The sequence below is a fragment of the Gobius niger genome (genome assembly GCF_951799975.1).
Source record: "Gobius niger genome assembly, chromosome: 20".
Taxonomy (NCBI): domain Eukaryota; kingdom Metazoa; phylum Chordata; class Actinopteri; order Gobiiformes; family Gobiidae; genus Gobius; species Gobius niger.
In genome coordinates this window covers 7,759,639-7,777,882 of record NC_136871.1, presented here as the reverse complement: position 1 = coordinate 7,777,882, position 18,244 = coordinate 7,759,639, and the positions used below count along the sequence as shown (strand labels likewise).

The 18,244-nt window shown below is 41.7% G+C and overlaps 2 protein-coding genes and 1 long non-coding RNA gene across 3 annotated transcripts in view; all 3 read left to right on the top strand.

Annotated features, from left to right (window-relative positions):
* The first annotated feature begins 370 nt into the window (after positions 1-370).
* Positions 371-1,361, top strand: LOC306980220. Its single transcript, XR_013794002.1, has 3 exons — positions 371-488; positions 1,066-1,124; positions 1,246-1,361. It is a non-coding gene; the product is annotated as an uncharacterized lncRNA (long non-coding RNA).
* A 195-nt stretch (positions 1,362-1,556) lies between these two features.
* LOC306980219 (NFX1-type zinc finger-containing protein 1-like) lies at positions 1,557-13,574 on the top strand. Its single transcript, XM_079579492.1, has 17 exons — positions 1,557-1,985; positions 2,111-2,345; positions 2,421-2,785; positions 2,868-3,047; positions 3,132-3,238; positions 4,025-4,263; positions 4,338-4,460; positions 6,000-6,145; positions 7,175-7,318; positions 7,393-7,507; positions 7,619-7,863; positions 8,668-8,807; positions 9,429-9,561; positions 9,643-9,810; positions 10,435-10,545; positions 10,625-10,720; positions 10,861-13,574. Exons 1-17 carry the CDS (start codon positions 1,689-1,691, stop codon positions 13,276-13,278), a joined length of 5,262 nt encoding a protein of 1,753 aa, XP_079435618.1. The 5' UTR covers positions 1,557-1,688; the 3' UTR covers positions 13,279-13,574.
* A 3,207-nt stretch (positions 13,575-16,781) lies between these two features.
* LOC306979472 (NFX1-type zinc finger-containing protein 1-like) overlaps positions 16,782-18,244 on the top strand; it is a gene marked incomplete at its 3' end in the record, with an annotated part of 43,791 nt that continues 42,328 nt past the window's right edge. Inside the window, exon 1 of the mRNA XM_079578425.1 lies at positions 16,782-17,470. Within this exon, the coding sequence (XP_079434551.1) occupies positions 16,805-17,470 (666 nt within the window). The 5' untranslated portion in view covers positions 16,782-16,804. The remainder of the gene's footprint in view (positions 17,471-18,244) is intronic.

Sequence of the window (18,244 nt, the reverse complement as noted above, 5' to 3'; positions counted from 1 at the left end):
TTCGTAATTATGAAACTCATTTGTCTCGGTTGACTGTTCTTGTAAAATTCAATGTAGCACTTGTAAAAGGATACACATGGCCTTACTTGTAGGCTACTTAGGGTAAATGTATGATACATGGGATATCATAAACCCATAATAATAATAATCATAATAATAATAATAATAAAAGATGATTTGGTTTGTTGATTCTTCTTTAATTTATTCCCCCTTGCAACAATTGCCACATTATAGAGACATTCTTATATTATTATTCAAATCACCTTATATATTCGGTTTGAGGAAAACAAAACTGTGCCTAGCCAGAGTGACTCAGTAAATAGAAAGTTAAGCAGTATCCGGCCTCCGGCATCGCCACCACACTGGGTGCGGAGCTCTGTGATGAAACGAAACCGAAAAGGGCTGAGAATATAAACACCATTCGCCCAGAGATGACACAGTCGTCTTCCTCATCGGGTTGAAGTCGTATCAGACAGCCAACACAGGAGGTAAGGATTATTTATTATTTGAAATTATAAAATGTAGCCTTATGGTTGGTAGAATAATTGCTGTTAAATGTATTGAAGGCCATTCCTATTGTTTACTTCCTCCTTTTTGGAATATACTGCTGGCTCACAATCAATAAAAAACGGGTAAAATAAATAATTAGCCTAGATGTACGACGCATATCGGTCGTTTCCCCACACATTTCTGCTTTTACGACATAGTCTACACAGGATGACAATGTAATCCCACTGTTAGAAAAAAAAAAAAAAGTCAGACATTGGACCTTTCAGAAACAGGAAACGACATAATGGGTCTAAAGAGCTTTACAAACAACATCAAAGTGCATTTATTTATTTGTGTAAAACAAAGAACGTGTTTTTTGCATTTTAATCAGAGATGTGCTCGTCCTATTTCGGGTGAAATGAAAGTCGATCTTGGTAGATTACATAGGGAATCCACTAGATGTCATCCCAGAGTGTTGTATGAAAAGGTTACCTCACGTAAAACGTTGACGTAACAAATAGAAGGCTATTTATGATCAAGCTTTATTGACAAAAATGTATATTATGATCACCATAGGTCTGCACGAGACGACGTGATGGAGAAAAGACCAGGACAAAGCCAAAATGCAGCATCTGGTAAGAAAGGACATCTAAAAAACACATCATAGGAATAAAATAAAATAACAAATGTGTTGTTAATGGCGGCTGTGTGACATTTTGCTTGTATTTCTGTTTTCGTGCTTGTTGCTTCCTGTAGGCGCTGCTGGGCGACACACGAATGCCAGTGGATCAGCGGGCAGAGGAGAGGGCAGGGCGCATGCAAACCCCAGAGCGGCACCGAACCACACCATGAATGGGCCTGCTGGAGCTGGCGGAGGGCAGAGCAGGAGGGGCACAGGGAGAGGTGGAGGAGGTAGAGGAGGTGGAGGGGGTAGAGGAGGTGGAGGAGGTAGAGGAGGAAGTGGTGGCAGAGGGGGAGCTGAAAGGGGGAGAGGCGGTGATTATCGCGGTGGTGGTTATGGAGGTGCAAACAGAAATCGACGGGGAGACTACAGTTTGGATAGAAGGGAGGGCAGACCAGAGACAAGACATGATGGGGAGGAAAGAAGGAGACATGGACCAAAGTCACAATCTGTTGGAAAACCAGACACTCATAAAGGAAGTGGTTTGGGCTTTAGAAGACTTCAAGAACTTTCCCAAATGGAGCCATATGAAGTGGCGATCAGTGTCTCCTCCCACCCGGGTCTCAAAGCTCTCCTGGCAGAGTCTATGATGCGTCAGGACCTCCTGGAGTTGCTGTGTTTAGTGTTGAGTAAAGCCTTCAGATCACGGGCGAACAGAAGCTCCCTGCAGCACCTGGCCGGCCTCATCAAAGATTCAAGCTTTCTGCGCACCGTCCTGCCACACTACCTGATAGGTATAGTTACAGAGTCTGCCGCTGCCCGCAGAGAGCAGTATCCACAGCAACTGGAGAACATCCTGGTCATCCTCACTCAGGTACAGGATCTTTTGTTCACCTTTGCATGGTATTTCATCTTTTCTAACTTAAAACTGTAAAAGTAAACATAGAGAAGTATCATTTTTCAAAGAATTTACAAAGTTGTAATTCCCTTTTTTTCCAGGTGCTTAGCATCTTCCCTGCCAGCTCAGTTGACACAGTGAGCCTTCTTCTGACGCTGCTGCCCACAGCCCTCTGCAGCCTGAGGACTTCGGGAGTGGGCGTCCCAGCTCAGATTGAAGAGAATATGGGGCATCTTCAGCACCTGGTTACACACCTCCAAACCAGGTCTAGAGAAGGCACTTTGCGCACAGACAAAGACACCTATGCCCTGCTGCCCGTTGGTCGTGAGAACCCTGGTAACCTACGCCTAAACACAGATCTCGACTGCCATTCAGGCTGAGCACTAACTGACGTTTTGTTTTGTTGTGAAGAACCAGGTGAAGAGCAGCAGGACTTCAGGACCATCCCCATCTACCCGACCCCAGAGGAGCTCCGACACGAGGAAAGGCCCTATCTCAGACCTAACCTGACCACTCAGCGCTACCCCAGCACTCATCTCTACCTGGACACACACTTCCGGCTGCTCAGAGAGGACTTTGTGCGGCCGCTCCGAGAAGGAATCCAGGAGCTGCTCTGGACACAGATGAACATTGGTCGAGTTGACAATCCGGCGAACCAAGCCACGGGCAAACGGCTGGATGACATCAGAATGTATCATGACACGAAAATCATCGCTCCTAAATGCACCGTCAATGGCCTTGCATACGTCGTCCAGTTTAATGTGGAGTCACTCAAGGTTAGCCTATGAATATAATCCTTGTATAAAACTCATCTATAATTTGGTCTTTTTTCTCAGTTTAATATTCTTGTTCCCACAGTTTGTGCGCTGGGAGAATTCAAAGAGGCTGATCTTCGGTTCTTTGGTCTGTTTGTCATGTGATAACTTTGAGACCTTCCTTTTTGCAACGGTGGCAGATCGAGACCCAAAAGAACTCCAAAAAGGGATAGTTCAGATTATTTTTACAGAACAAAGTAGAAAGAGATTGGCTGGGATTGAGGTGAGAATCTTAAGGGAAACAAAAGAACATAATGCATTAATTATTAAGTTGATTTATACAAGTAAATGTTTTATTCTGTTTCAGCAAAACCGAATGTTCCTGATGGTAGAGACCACTGCCTACTTTGAAGCTTATCGCTATGTCCTGGAGGGTCTCCAAGAGCAGGAGGAGGACGAGCTGCCCTTTCAGAGGTAGAATGTTGAGATAATATGTGCAGGCGGATGCTGGGAAAGTCTTCAAGGACATGTGTTTTATCTAACCTGGAATTGCCTTTGTAACAAAGATGTATTAGAACAACTGGGTTCAAGGCCTCTGCACATGCAGCTGTGTGGCAGACATGCAAAGTGTCAACCACTATAAGCTTTTTATTTGAGCACAATAAAAAAAATAAAAAGATTATTACATAGTCATAAGCAGGTTACTGGATGTGAAACATTATATACACATGATATGCAATGAAACACTTAAGTAAGTTAGTAGCAGAACACAGGTGCATTATATGCACCTGCATGTATTAATGCGTACTTGACCTTTTAGTGACCCAGTATGTATGTGTAGATACTATCTATACATACATACTGGTGCCTTGCTATCTATTAGATAGCAAGCCGCCTTTACTTTCCATCACAGTGGTCCCTATGATGCCCCGGGATCATTTTTATGAGAGTTTCTGGTAGGTTTTGGCATTGTAGAAGCCACCGTAATCAAAAGTAAAGGCACCATGGTAACCACCCATACAACCAATGGGTTACAAAAAGTTCAATTACACACAAATATCAAGTTGTTGTTTTTTCACATAAAAAGTTCCACAATGCACCTTTCAGTGTCAACAAAGTAGAGTTCCCTTGCACCAGTTCTCACCAGATTTATTGTTTTCGCTACAAAATATTACAGCACATTACAGCCAACACATTACACGCATTACTTTTTGAATGAATTATTGCCTGAATTAACCAGATTTACCAATATTGCAACAGGTACCTTGTGGACTGCAGCCCAGATGTTCAAGCCCCAGTTTATCTGCGAAGATCTGACACCTATGACGTGTCCTCTGTGGCTCACCCCGACTTTAAGAAAAAAGTCAAGCCGTTTCACTGTCTGGACACAAAGGCCTGGCCCACAATGGAGGAGCTGGGCCTGGATGAGTCTCAGTTCAAAGCCTTTCAGTTGGCCCTGACCAAAGAGCTAGCCATCATACAAGGACCTCCAGGGACCGGTAAGTGACCAGTGTATGTCAGGCTAAAAGAACTTCTTTTTTTCATTCCTTCTTTTTATTTTTTGTCTTTTTAGGAAAAACCTATGTTGGGCTGAAGATTGCCCAGGCTCTGCTGACCAATCAAGGCCTTTGGAGGATGAATTCCCCCATTCTGGTTGTGTGTTACACTAATCATGCCTTGGATCAATTTCTTGAAGGTACCCCATGTTCATAATCATTATAATGTTAACCGAGAATAATTCAATACTTGCGTTTCCACTGACATCACACATAGTTCCGGCAGCCATTTTGAATACCGAAGTAGCATTATGCAGTTCTACAACATGTAACAATATCTCTACTCAGGATGAAAATGAAAGACAACTGATTGACAGTGGCATTTTTATGTACTCATAATCAATGGTTAAGAAGGTAACAGTTAAAACACGGCCCCGCACGTTTATGTGATATAACCAGCAAATGTGGCACAGACGTAGCAGCCAGGGGCGGGCTGGCCATATGTTCATTCTGGAAGAGCACAGAAGGGCCACTGGCTCGAGGGCCACCAGTCCCGCCTCAACTGAGCTTTACCCAAATCTAAAAGCTGAAAAGAAAAGCATCAAAATAGCGAGAAAAAGAGAAAAACACAGACAAAAAAAACAAAAAAATAATAGAAAAAATAGTTTGAGTGTGAGAAAAAATGTGACAAAAATTTAAAAAAAATGTGACAAAAATTCAACAAAAACTCAACAAAAATTCAACAAAAATTCAACAAAAATTCAACAAAAATTCAACAAAAATTCAACAAAAATTCAACAAAAATGAGAAGAAAAAAAAACATACAATAGGTGACACAATACAGCAACAGCCCGAGGCAAAAGGTCAGTTTTGTGGGTCTTAGCTTTCAAATGAGGTGTTACACAGCCAAAAGAGGACAGAATGCATTTGGTTTAGGCGGGTGGTAAGAGGTTAAAAACATGTATTTGTGGAAGTGCACAATTACGCTAATTTGGGCCAAGCTGGTCAGAGTCCAGGGCTGTTTTTCCGTCCCAGTCCGCCCCCGGTAGCAGCTCTGTCTGTCGAGCTACAGCAGGATTTACTAAAGATCTGCTTCACTCCTCAGACTAACTTAACAAAGGAAAAACAGAAAACCTTTCTCTGTGATTTTTACAGTTTGTCATGTCATCAGAGTCTCAGTCTGAGTCAGTGTTTAAGCTGCGCAAGACGATAGCATGCTACCGGTTAGCAACTGTCAACCAATGGCTTCAACACGATAAACACATGTGCTGTTCACATCTATAACACTGAGGAAATACTATAGTAGCAGCTCAGCTTTGACCTCTGTTACATGTTGTATCCAAGGCTAGATGTTTGGAGTGTGGTTCAGGGCTTTCTCTTGGAGAGGTCGAATCTGAGCTGTTGAAAATAAATGCTATCCGGTTGCATGCTAACATCCTAAACACTCACTGGTTTCTTCACATAAACGTGCGTCTCTGGGGCCGTGCTTTTACTGTTATATTTTTGAGCAATGATTGCATACAATTGTCACCGTCTGCCAGTTGTCTTTCATTTATACCCTTAGTAGAGATATTGTTGCATGATGTAGTACTGCATAATTCTACTTCGGTATTCAAAATGGCCACCATAACAACAAAAGTCCATGACTGAATGTATAGTCCCACTGTATAAAGCTGTAACATGCGCCATATTATATTAATGTTTTTAATCTTTTCCTCTGTTTAACTATGTTCTGTTAGGTATCCACAAATTTCTCCCTGATGGAATAGTGAGAGTCGGAGGCCGCAGCAGCAGTGAAATCCTGAAGCGTTTCAATCTGAGAGAGCTGGCTCACAAAGAAAAGTCCAAACGTCAGGGAAACCATTTGTCAGCTGCATTTAACACAGTGAGTTTTCTTAGGTTTGGTTTTAATCAGTGGGAAAACTGCATGATTAATTATGATTAAATTACAATTACAAAATATAGTGTTCTAAATAAAACAACGTAGGGATTGATCATATTTAAAGCTGGTCAGAAAAGTCGCAGCTAAATAGTTTTCCAGAAATAAAAGGGGTAAAAAAATGCAACCCTATATAACATATCACATTAACCTCTTAACTGAAGGCATTTCTCCAGTTCAGCTTTAGTGTTAAAGGGGCTAGATGCAAGTTCGCCATTTATACTCACTACTGCCACCTCAGGTCATACGTGTAACTGCACCTTCTATATTAATCTCGTGCATGACGGCACTTCGGACCCGAAGGTACACCTTTCTGAGTGACAGTGCAGGATTTTAGAGCCAGTTGTGGCGAACAGGTCTGAGCTCATTCTACACATTAGGACATGGCTGGAACATGTAGGGGGAGGAAAATACTTACTTTTAACATTTTTAAACTCTGTATAGTCCCTTTAACACCTTATTTGAAAACTAAGACCTACAAAACTGATTTTTCCTTGCTTTTTCGTCATATTTTTTTGGTCACACTTTTGTTGCTTATTCATCCCTTTGTTGTCGTATGTTTTGTTGTGTTTATGTTTTTTCCCCTGCAGTTTCATCCTCATTTACGTCTCACTTTTGTTGCTACTTTGAAGCGTTTTTGTTGTTTTCGTCATATTTTTCTCACGTTTTCGTTGCATTTTTGTCTATCTTTATTGTGTTTTTTTGCTGCATTTTCTTCCTCATTTATGTCTGTTTTTTGTCTAATTTGTCAAGCATTTTTGTCATGTTTTTTTGTCGTCTTTTTTGTTGCCTTTTCTTCACCTTTTGTTAGCCTTTTTGTCTTGTGTTTTTGTCGCTTTTTTATTGTGTTGTTGATTCTTTTTTTCCAAGAAGCTTTTAGATTTGGGTAAAGCCAAACTGGGGGAAATGTGCTCGGTGGGGGTGAACAGTTTAATTGCTATCATGTAAAGTCATTTTATTTCCTCTTTTTCTCAGATTTACAGGGAGCTTTGTGAGGCTGAACGCAGGCTGCAGGTACAGGGCATACAACTGCAGTGTTCCGTCAAAGGAGTCCTGCGTGAGAACGTCCTACAGAAATATATCTCCGAGAAGCACTGGGCCAGTCTGCATGCGATTCAAGTATGTCCGAATATCTCATCAAATGTAATATGTTTTTCAATATTGTTCAGCTCTTTCATTGTTCTGTTGTATAGAATGCAGGTGGATTTCAAATGGTGGCTGGCAGGAAATTAAATCTCATCATGGAGTGGCTGGGTCTGAGTGGCCTGATGCATCATGGGGGTTCAGTGAACACAGCAGAGAGTTATGGTGAGGAACCAGGGTGTAACAATGCACCGTGGCACAATACAAGGCAGTGAAGTGTGTGCCGTTTAACATTAATCTCACTAAAGTTGCTATTATAAACTAACTGTGTTTCAGAAATGGAAGTAGAAGCTGCTGGGGAGTTGGATGAAGAAATCCTGATTGATATTGCAGAGGAGGCAGATATGATGGCGGCCGATCGGATCATCGATGACTTCATTTATACAAAAGGTGAAAGAGACAAAAAAGGAGAGACGGCACAGACAGTCAGGGAAGTGGAGTCTTTGATGCTGGCCATGTCTCTGGATGAACCTGAAACACAGCCCGAAGCAGCCCCCGGAATGAATGAGGGAGTGTGGCAGGTACAACATCAAACAGTTATTTTCATTTATTTGATTTCTCTTGTTCACGTTGAGATCAGCAAGATCGGCAATATACAGTTGTGCCGATAAGTTTACAGACCCTTTTTTGGTCCATTTCTCAAAGAATTTGAATGACAACACAAAAACGTTTTCACATTACAAGCAGGTCGTTTTCACTCATGGTCAGTGATGTTGTGAAGCCATTCATTCTAAAAAAAAAATGTGTGAACTAATTTCAAATCAAAATAAAAAATAAAACAAAATAAAATACCAAAATGACCCAGTTGAAAAGTTTGCACACCCCAGTTCTTAATACTGTGTATTGCCTCCTTCAGCATCAATGACAGTTTGGAGTCTTTTCTGGCAGTTGTAGGTTTTGTACATAATCTAATGGTAAAGCGGCCCACTCTTCTTGACAAAAAGCCTACCTGTAAGTTCCTGGGCTGTCCCCCCCCAGTGGTTCAATGATATTGAGCTCAGGAGACTGAGATGACCACGGGACCTTCACTTTATTCTGCTGAAGATGCCAGTGGCATATTTCACAGTAGGTATGGTGCACTTTTCATCAAAGGCCATCACAGATGAAAAGTGCACCATATCAACATCACTGACCATGAGTGAAAAAAAAGTGTGTTTTTATTCATAGTCTTTGAGAAATGGTGAAAAAAAAATCCACCAGGGTGTGTAAACTTATTGGCACAACGGTACTTACCTGCTGAATGATAATTCATATTAATTATAATATTAATATTAATTCATATCAATTAACAAACTTTAACCGTTTTTCTTTTTGTTGGGTCACAGCTGCAGAAGAGCCAAAGGAAAAACCTGAAAAAGAAAATAAAACGTGAGCTGAATGAAAGTTCATCCATGACACCAGAAGAAGAAAAGCGCTCCACTGATGTTTGGATGCTGAGAATGCCGGACAGATGGAAACTTTATCGGTGAGGAAAAACCTAACATTAAACGAAACAATTTAGTGGTCATTAAAGCCACATCCCCATACATTTCACCCAATAAATAAAATAACATATTGTACAAGCATTTATTTAATTACAGATATTTCATTGTTGAAAAATACCTACTAAACAAACTTCGACCTGACTTGTTACTTTACTGGGCATCTCCAGTTTGTCTCCATGGAGATGTTGACTAAAGTAATAAGTTAAATTAGACAGGTCCTTATCCAAATCCACTTTGTGATTACCCACTGCAAAAATAGCCGTTTCTGTGTTGCTCATTAGGAGCATGGTTTGTATTGCTGGCAACAATATAATCCAAAATGTTCAGAATTGTGCCTTTAAAGGGGCTCTACCTGAATTCTCCTCTCTACTTTTCGTGAACAGAACACAACACAATTGCAATTTACTCTTCTAAAATAAGTGGTTGCCTGCTAGGAAATATGTTTATCATGTTTTATAAGAGCCGCAATTTTGGCAGATGGGGTTTCAAAATATATTTTTAAAAAAGAAAAAGGGTTGGGCGGCTGTGTACTCATCCCTTAAAATACACCAACTTTAATATTCCAGTATTTGTTATCTACAATCTTTACATGTTGTTTGCAGATTGTGGATCTCCCGCTATAGGATTGAACTGCGCACCAAAACCTTGGATTTAGAGGAAGAGTATCAGAACTCAGTGGACAGACTGGCTGAAGTCAAACGACAACAAGACTGTCGTATTCTAAAGGAGGCAATTGTAAAGTATCAGTATTGTAAAGAATATTTAGCCCCTTAATTCCCTCATCAAGGCTAAGTGTGCACGTATGAAACTGTGCAGGTGATCGGCATGACGACCACAGGTGCCGCCAAGTTCCGGCACACGCTGCAGCAGGTACGTCCGTCTCTGGTGATCGTGGAGGAGGCGGCAGAGGTTCTGGAGGCTCACACCATCACCACTCTGAGCAGCGCATGTCAACACCTCATCCTCATTGGAGACCACCAGCAGGTAAAGATTATTCCTTTCAAAGCTTACTCAATGTAGATCAGTGGAGGTATTGTACTTTGACTTTGTATAATTCCTCCTAAGCTAAACCTTTTTCAATGTAACACGCTGGGATTGGCCTCCCCTGACGAAGACCTTCTGAAACAAATCGGTACTTGCCTGATTAAAAAAAGGTTGTCACGGTGGTTAGCACTTGTGCTTCACAGCTGCAAGGTCCCGGGTTTGATTCCCACCTGGACGGAGCCTTTCTGTGCGGATATTATCATATCCCCAAGACATCAGTATTCAAACAAAATAAAGCAGCTCTGAGTCTCCAAATCTTTAGCGATACTTTGGCAAGGAAAGCGTTGGTGTCACAAGAATTTACTTTATGAAAAAGGTTAGGACAGCCCTGGTCTAAGGTCTCAGATTTACTGGAGAGCCAAAGAGCTTTCCGAGCTGTAATCTGTTATAGAATTAAGGACTTTTCTCCTCTCTTCAAAGAGGCGTAATTTATCATTTGAGGGATTGAGCTTTTTTTTCTTCCAACTTGTAAAATGGTGAGCAGTTCTGTGGTTCTGTCTTCTAAAATCTGCCAAACAAGTTCTTTAAAACATCTTGCTAAAGCTGTTTTTTTATTTTTCGCAGCTGCGTCCAAGTGCCACAGTGTATGAACTCGCAAAGAATTTCAACCTGGAGATGTCCATGTTTGAGAGACTGGTGAACATGGAACTTCCCTTCGTCAGACTCAATTATCAGGTACAATCAGTAAATGACAATATATGATCAGCAACATTAGTTAGCTTTGCACAAGCTAAACATGTGACTTGTTTTCCAGCACCGCATGAGGCCAGACATTGCCCGTCTGCTGACCCCACACATCTACTCAGAGCTGGAGAACCACCCCTCTGTGTTAGAGTACGAAAACGTCAAGGTTTGTGCATGTTTGCTCTTCATTAGTGACTTCATTGACTTGTGTTTCTGTTTTAGATTCTGTGGCTTTCTCAGGACTTGTAGAATGTTTAGCTGTAGTTTTGTTTTTCTATATTGACTCGGCTGTTGCATGTTTTACAGGGTTTGAATACCAACCTTTTCTTTGTGGAGCACAAACATCTAGAAGAGGGGATCAAAGACGGCAAAAGTCATGAGAACAAACATGAAGCTCAGTTTGTCGTTGCTTTGTGTCGTTACCTCATACTTCAGGAGTACAAACCAGAGCAGATCACCATCCTCACCACTTACACAGGCCAACTCTTCTGTCTGCGCAAACTCATGCCTGCCAGTCAGTTCTCAGGAGTAAAAGTTCATGTTGTGGACAAATATCAAGGAGAAGAAAACGACATTGTGCTGTTGTCTTTAGTTCGGAGCAATTTGCAGCGTAAGGTTGGGTTTTTGAACATCCCCAATCGAGTGTGTGTTGCTCTGTCCCGTGCAAAGAAAGGGCTCTACTGCATAGGCAACAGTGAGATGCTCGGCCAAGTCAAACTGTGGAGCAACATCTTCCACACTTTGAGGGAGAAGGATCAGATTGGGACAGCTCTGACTTTGTGCTGTCAGAATCACCCCGCTCGACAGGTGAGAGCTGCCAGTGCTGCAGACTTCGAACAGGCCCCTGAAGGAGGCTGCACCCAGCCGTGTGAGTACCGCTTAGAATGTGGTCACGTGTGCAGTAAAGTGTGCCATCCTTATGACCCAGAGCACAAGCAGAACAAGTGCATGAAGAAGTGCCAGAAGATTCTATGTGATTTGGGACACGGCTGTCCTCAGTTGTGCTATGAAACCTGTAACAAATGCAATGTCCTGGTGGAGAAGACCGTGCCCCAGTGTCAACACAAACAGATGGTTCCTTGTCATCAGGATCCTGCCACCTTTGTGTGCCAAGAGCCCTGTCCCAAAACACTGAGGTGTGGACATCCCTGTGATCAAGTGTGCGGAAAATCCTGCACTACATCCTGCAAAGTAAAGATTCACTATGAGTTGAAGTGCGGCCACAAGCAAAAGGACTTTTGTTTTTACAAAACACAGCAAAAAGAGCCAGATTGTACAACTCCCTGCAAGCAGCAGCTGAAATGTGGCCATGTCTGTCGTGGAAAATGCAGCCTCTGTCACTCAGGCCGCTATCACTGCGACTGTTCCCATAAATGTGAGCGCCTTCTCATCTGCTCTCACAAGTGTCAGTCTCCCTGCACTACTTGCCCTCCTTGTACTAGAAAATGTCAGAATCGCTGTGTCCACAGTCAGTGCTCCAATCCTTGTGGTCAGCCCTGCAGTCCCTGCGTGGAGCCCTGTGCCTGGCAGTGCCCTCACCAAACCTGCACCAAGCTCTGCCATGAGCCCTGTGACCGCCCCCCGTGTAATGAGCCATGTAATGCAACCCTGCCCTGTGGGCATCCATGCATCGGGCTGTGTGGAGAAAACTGTCCCGACAAGTGCCGCGTCTGTCATCGTGAAGAGGTAACTGAGATCTTCTTTGGCTTTGAGGACGACCCAGAATCACGATTTATTCAACTGCAAGACTGTGGACACGTCATTGAGCGCAGAGCCCTGGACCAATTCATGCAGATGGACCAGACACAGCAGGAGAATGAGGAAGAAGTAGCAATCAAACTGAAAGAGTGCCCTAAGTGCCGAACACCAATACGCAAGAACCTTCGGTATGGATCCCACATAAACCGCTGTCTGGCTGAGATCGAGCTGGTAAAGCAGAAGATTGCAGGAGCGCGGGAGGATATTCAGACACAAGCTTGGGCGCTGCAGCTACGGTGGGAAGGACACAGAAATAATGCTTGTTTGACGGTACTGCCAACAGAGTATCGCGAAATAGAAGAAAAATTGCTGATCCGCCATTTGTCAGCTTTTGACTTGTGGATTGTGGAGAACAAGATGGACTTCTTTTCACGAGTTGCAGAACTCATGGTGCTTGAAAGAAAAAATATGTCTCCTGCTGAGGGTGCAACGTTTAAGGAGCAGATCGAAAAGTTTCTGGGCTGGCTCAAAGATCGACGGCAAAGATTCACAGAACAGCAAGTGCACGACTTGCAAAGAGAACTGCGGAGGCTCACTCTCTTGGCCGAACTGAACGCCCATTGCAACGCTCTTCAACTCAGAGGAGACAGATTGATGATCCAAAGGGAAGAAGAAACTCTTCGAAATGCTTTGGACAAACGTGGTCAGTTCACTGAAGATGATGAAGCAGGCGTTAAACAAATCATAGAGGGGCTGAAAGAGAAATTCCCTCTCACTGGTTTGGGGATCAGTGAAGATGAGAGAAAGATGATCGTATCAGCCATTCAGATGCCAGGTCACTGGTTCAAATGTCCCAATGGCCATGTGTATCTTATCTCAGATTGCGGAGGAGCCATGGAGAGCCGCAAATGCCCAGATTGCAAAGCTGTTATTGGTGGGGCCAGTCACAGAGTAGCAAGTGGAAATCAGCTGGCCTCAGAAATGGATGGAGCACGGGCACCAGCTTGGCCATCAGCACTTCAATAACTGCAACAATAAAGTTCCTTCATATCAAGCTTGAAGTAAAAGTAGAGCAAAAGCATTAGTAATTATGATTCACTTTAAGACAGTAGAGCACACGTCAATCACAACATGTCTAGATCAGTTTCCAGATCAATGATTGCTATTTTTAGTGTCTAAGAAATGTACCTTATTTTCTTTTAATGGTCCTTAGTTTGTACAGTCAGCATGTAGAGACTTCTGATTCAAGTCAGATTGATATGAAATGTCACAGGTCTAGTTCAGTTCTTAGGTCTTTTTATGAGGAAACAAAAGAAAAGAAAAAATGTCTTGATTTTGTTAATTGAACACTGTTTGCAAATGATATTCTGTTTTGAATGAATTAAAGTACTTGTTGTCACACAGTTGTTTTGCTGTGATGTTTTTATACTGCATAAGATATAACATTACTATAGAAATCCCAAAACATGTAAAAAATAAAACAAAAAAAACACCATGTAGGTTGTCTTGGCTGTGAACCGATATGTAGCATATTTCCCTTGAATAGGTGCATTGTAGGCACATTTCATAGATCAAATGTCCCAGAAATAGTCATTTGCTTAGTTAAAAGAATAATGATTTTATTTACAAAGTTACACAGGGACAGTAGGCTTAGTACTGATGAGATTAGCAATTACTCATCAAGTAAATATCAAACGAATATTTCCATATTAACTCCCCAAATCATACACTGGGCCTTATCTTCAGAGTTGGATATAGTATTTTCCCACAAAAGTACATGAAACACACACCTTTTGTTTTACTTTATTCACTGTGGAATGACTCAAGCACAGATACTTCATAATAATAATAATAATAATAACAATAATAATTAAGAATAATATTAAAGTATGTGATAAAACTACTTCAAGAGGTACAATTGCTTCAAAAAGTAACTTAAGTACATGTACTTGAGTAAATGTAACTAAGTACCTCATCTCTGCTGATCTTCAATTGTTGTCCTGACTATAAACAAAGGCTGAAGATGTGGAGCTGGTCGCCGCTCACTCCTAACAAGACTGTCCCAGAGCACTGTAGAACAGGACAGGTCAAATGTCCAACAAAATTCTCCACATTTCCAAGTGAAAGTAAAAGATCTCTTGGGCCATACATGTGTAGGTCATAATGATCACAAATTAAACCCTTATTTGAAGCTTAATGTAAGCTGCAGTATTATTGGAGGAATGATGTGTGTACAAACTTTAACAACGCATCATGTTGTGGAGGTGAAAAAAAAAGAAAAGCAGTTCCTTAACGATGCGAGACTCGTTTTGACAGGCCATCGCCACTTCTGCTTAAGTGCGTCATTTCTCCGTAAAACGAAACTCATCGACATTAAAACTCTGCTCACAGGGCGTTACGATCCTCTTGTCTTCAGTATCATTAAGAACAGTGACTGTTCCAGCTCGTTCATGATCAGATAAACCTCTGCAGGTAAGGATTTTTATATAACATATATAACATATTTTATATAATATTCTTAATGTGGTGTAAAATGTGTCAGCAATCGTTTTCAGTTTATTATTATTATTTGTTTGCACTGCACGGGCCGCTGAATTATAGGGCCAGAGTACAGAGCAGAGTAGAGTAGAGTAGAGTAGAGTAGAGTAGAGTAGAGTAGAGTAGAGTAGAGTAGAGTAGCCGGAATATTTACTCCAAAGTAGTGGCCAGAGTAAAATTGGGCAAAAGTAGTGGCCAAGATAATACTCATGTAAGAGTAAAAAAGTACCTGAACTACTAGTCTACAGAAATAGCATAATTTGCCCGTGAAAATATGACTTTATTTTAATATTACTCAAGTAGAAATAAAAGGTATTGTATGAAAAATCTTGCAAAAGTAGAGTTACTTTAAAAAGTAGCTAGGCCTACTTGAGTATGTAACTGAGTACCCCTGTATATAAATAGCCTATGGGCCTAAGTCAAAACTCAAAAATAATAATATTAAAAACAAACACAAAACTTGGCCATCAGTGTAATATTTTGGATGACCACTAGAGGGTATTACAGATTCGTTTCCTCCTAAAATTAAACTTACGTACTTTGATTATAAGTATATATATCCCCGGGCAGCACAGAGCGGGACAAGAACAGACTGAACAAGCTGGTCAGGAGGGCCAGCTCCGTCCTGGACTGCCCCCTGGACTCTGTGGAGGAGGTGAGGGACAGGAGGGTGTTAGCCAAGCTCACCTCCATCATGGACAACACCTCCCACCCACTGCACGGGACTGTAGAAGAGCTGTGCAGCTCTCTCAGTGGCAGACTGAGACACCCCCAGTGCAGGACGGAGCGCTACCACAAAGCCTTCATCCCCACTGCTGTCAGACTGTACAATAAGACTGTGAAGTAACGCCGACTGTAACAAGTGAATTTCTCCTTTGTGAGATTAATAAAGGTTTATCTTATCTTATCTTATAAATAAGGTGCACCGCGTATTTGGTGTCGTGTCATCTCTTCACATGAGTTATGAAATAAATAAATAAATAAATAAATAAATAAATAAATAAATAAATAAATAAATAAATAAATAAATAAATACAAGTATAAGAATTTAATCTAAGCAAATCCTAATAAAAATATTTAAACCAATTTCAACCACATTTAACCCCTTAACTCCCACCTGAACCGAGCACATTTTCTCCAGCTTTACCCCAATCCAAAAGTTTCTGGGGAAAAAAGGTGGGAAAATAGCAACAAAACTGAGACGAAAACAAGGATGAAAATGTGAAAAAAGTGAGAAAAATTTGACGAAAAATGGACAAAAAATGACAAAAATGGAAAAAAAAATGACAAAAAAATGAGGAAAAAATGGACGAAAAATTTAGAAAAAATGGACGAAAAGGTGACAAAAAAGTGATACGAATTTGACAAAAAAAATGCAAATAATTTGATGAAAAAGTGACCAAAAAATGGACCAAAAAAAAACGAAAAATTTGACGGAAAAGTGACAAAAAAGTCACGAAAATTTGACAAAAATGAGATGACTGCCCAACAAAAAGAGTGATGAAAAAAAATCTGATGATGTGAGGAAAAAAGATCAATTTAGTTTTGTAGGTCTTAGCTTTCAAATGAGGTGCTACACTGGCCTACAGGATTTGGGTAAAGCTGAACTGGAGAAAATGCTCTCGGTTCAGGCGGGAGTTAAGGGGTTAACCGGAGCCTGTCCAGTGATGTCAATGTGGCGCATAAAGGTAATCAGACCAAACAGTTATTGAGTACTTTCATCATATATTATAATGCATTGTATGTAACAATACTTGTGTGCAGTTCTAGGCTGCTCCGACCAGCCTCCAAAGTGTGAGTGTGATGGAGGGGGAACCAGAGGGAAGCGATGGCGACCTTGGTGAGCTTAACTAACCATCTAATAATATAACGCAGAGATAAGCCACGTTTATTTTTGCATTTGACATGACATTGCCTCCACATAATAAAATCTTTCATTACTTAACACTTTTCTTCCACAGAAATCAGACAAATGAGTGAAAGCCCAGGAGGTGCAAGCGTTGATCCAAAAGAGATGCTCCAGAACAATGACAAAAGCCAAGACAAAGCTCTGGTCCGGGGCATGGAGGCTGACGACCTTAGTGAAGGAGATGAAAGCAGAGGCTGGAGAAGAAAACCAGAAGGTGGGAGCTCCGGGCCGCGCAGGTGGGATAACAGCAGGGAGTGGAGCGGGATGGAGTGGAGAACCAAAGAAAGCGACAGCAGCGAGAGGCGAGGGGGTTTCAGGGGGTTCAGCATGAGCAGGAGGGGGGGCGGACAGAGCACAAGACCACCGCTGCGAGGCAGAAGGGGAAATTATGTTAAGTACAGGAGTGTAGGTAGAACATTCCATGCGCTCCAAGTAAGCACACTGGACTTTGAGGAGCTTCAAGAACTCTCCACAAAGGAGCCGTCGGTAGTGGCCGTACGCGTCTCCTCCCACCCGGCTCTCAAAGCTCTCCTCGGGGAGTCTACGATGCGCGAGGACCTGCTGGAGATGCTGTGTCCGGTGCTGAGTAAAGCCTTCAGATCACGGGCCGACAGAGGCTCCCTGCAGCACCTGGCCGGCCTCATCAGAGATTCAGGCTTTCTGCGCACCGTCCTGCCACACTACCTGGCAGGTATAGGCTCAGAGGCTGACGCTGCCCGCAGAGAGAGATACCCGCAGCAACTGGAGAGCATCCTGGTCATCCTCACTCAGGTAGGACAAGCAAGATATCTGTGCTTAAGGGGAGACACTACAGGCAAAACTCAATTTTTTCAGTTTTCAGGTTTTGGGCCAAATTGGTCTCTGAACATACAAGCTTTCACCTGGAAACAGAAAATATGCCTAATCTTCACAATAACATGTTTAAATATTGCACTGATTCAATGTTCCCCCATAGACTTATATGGGAGAAGACAATTTCAAGGGCCTTTTTCTCAAAACACATTTTTCTGTCATTGTGGCGACACTATGTCCACGTCAGTCGGACCTAAAGACTTCAAATTTTCCAGCCTTGGACTGAACAATATTTGGAGGATTTTTTCAGAGGGAATTTTTATTATCTAACCCCTAGCCCCATTTATTGAGTTTTGAATGTCAAAAAATAAGGCGAAAATTAAATTTTTACTAATTTTTCCACTAAAAAACAGCTTATTTTAAAACTAAACAAGAAATCCAAAATCCCCTCTGAGAAAGTCTTGTCAACTCATTTATCAATAAAATGAAACCATAAATTTGAATGTATCTCTATCCATTATTCAGATTTCGGCGCCGAAAAGATGGGACATTTGGGGCATTTTTAGGCATAAAACACCTTGTTCTTATATGAAAAGATAAAATGACAGAAAACTTGCAATGTATTTTTTTCTCACATGTATGCCAGTGATCTACAGCAAAAGTTTCATATTGATATCTGTAAATATACATTTTTTCCCTATTCACCTGCAGTGTCTCGCCTTAACATTAGCTTTAGTTTTTTGGTTTCTTTTT

Excerpts from the sequence above, each read along its gene's own strand:
- LOC306980219 (XM_079579492.1), top strand. The coding sequence starts at position 1,689 with ATGGAGCCATATGAAGTGGCGATCAGTGTCTCCTCCCACCCGGGTCTC. Across the intron at positions 3,239-4,024 it reads GACGAGCTGCCCTTTCAGAG|GTACCTTGTGGACTGCAGCC; the intron begins GTAGAATGTTGA and ends ATATTGCAACAG. Across the intron at positions 7,508-7,618 it reads GAACACAGCAGAGAGTTATG|AAATGGAAGTAGAAGCTGCT; the intron begins GTGAGGAACCAG and ends ACTGTGTTTCAG.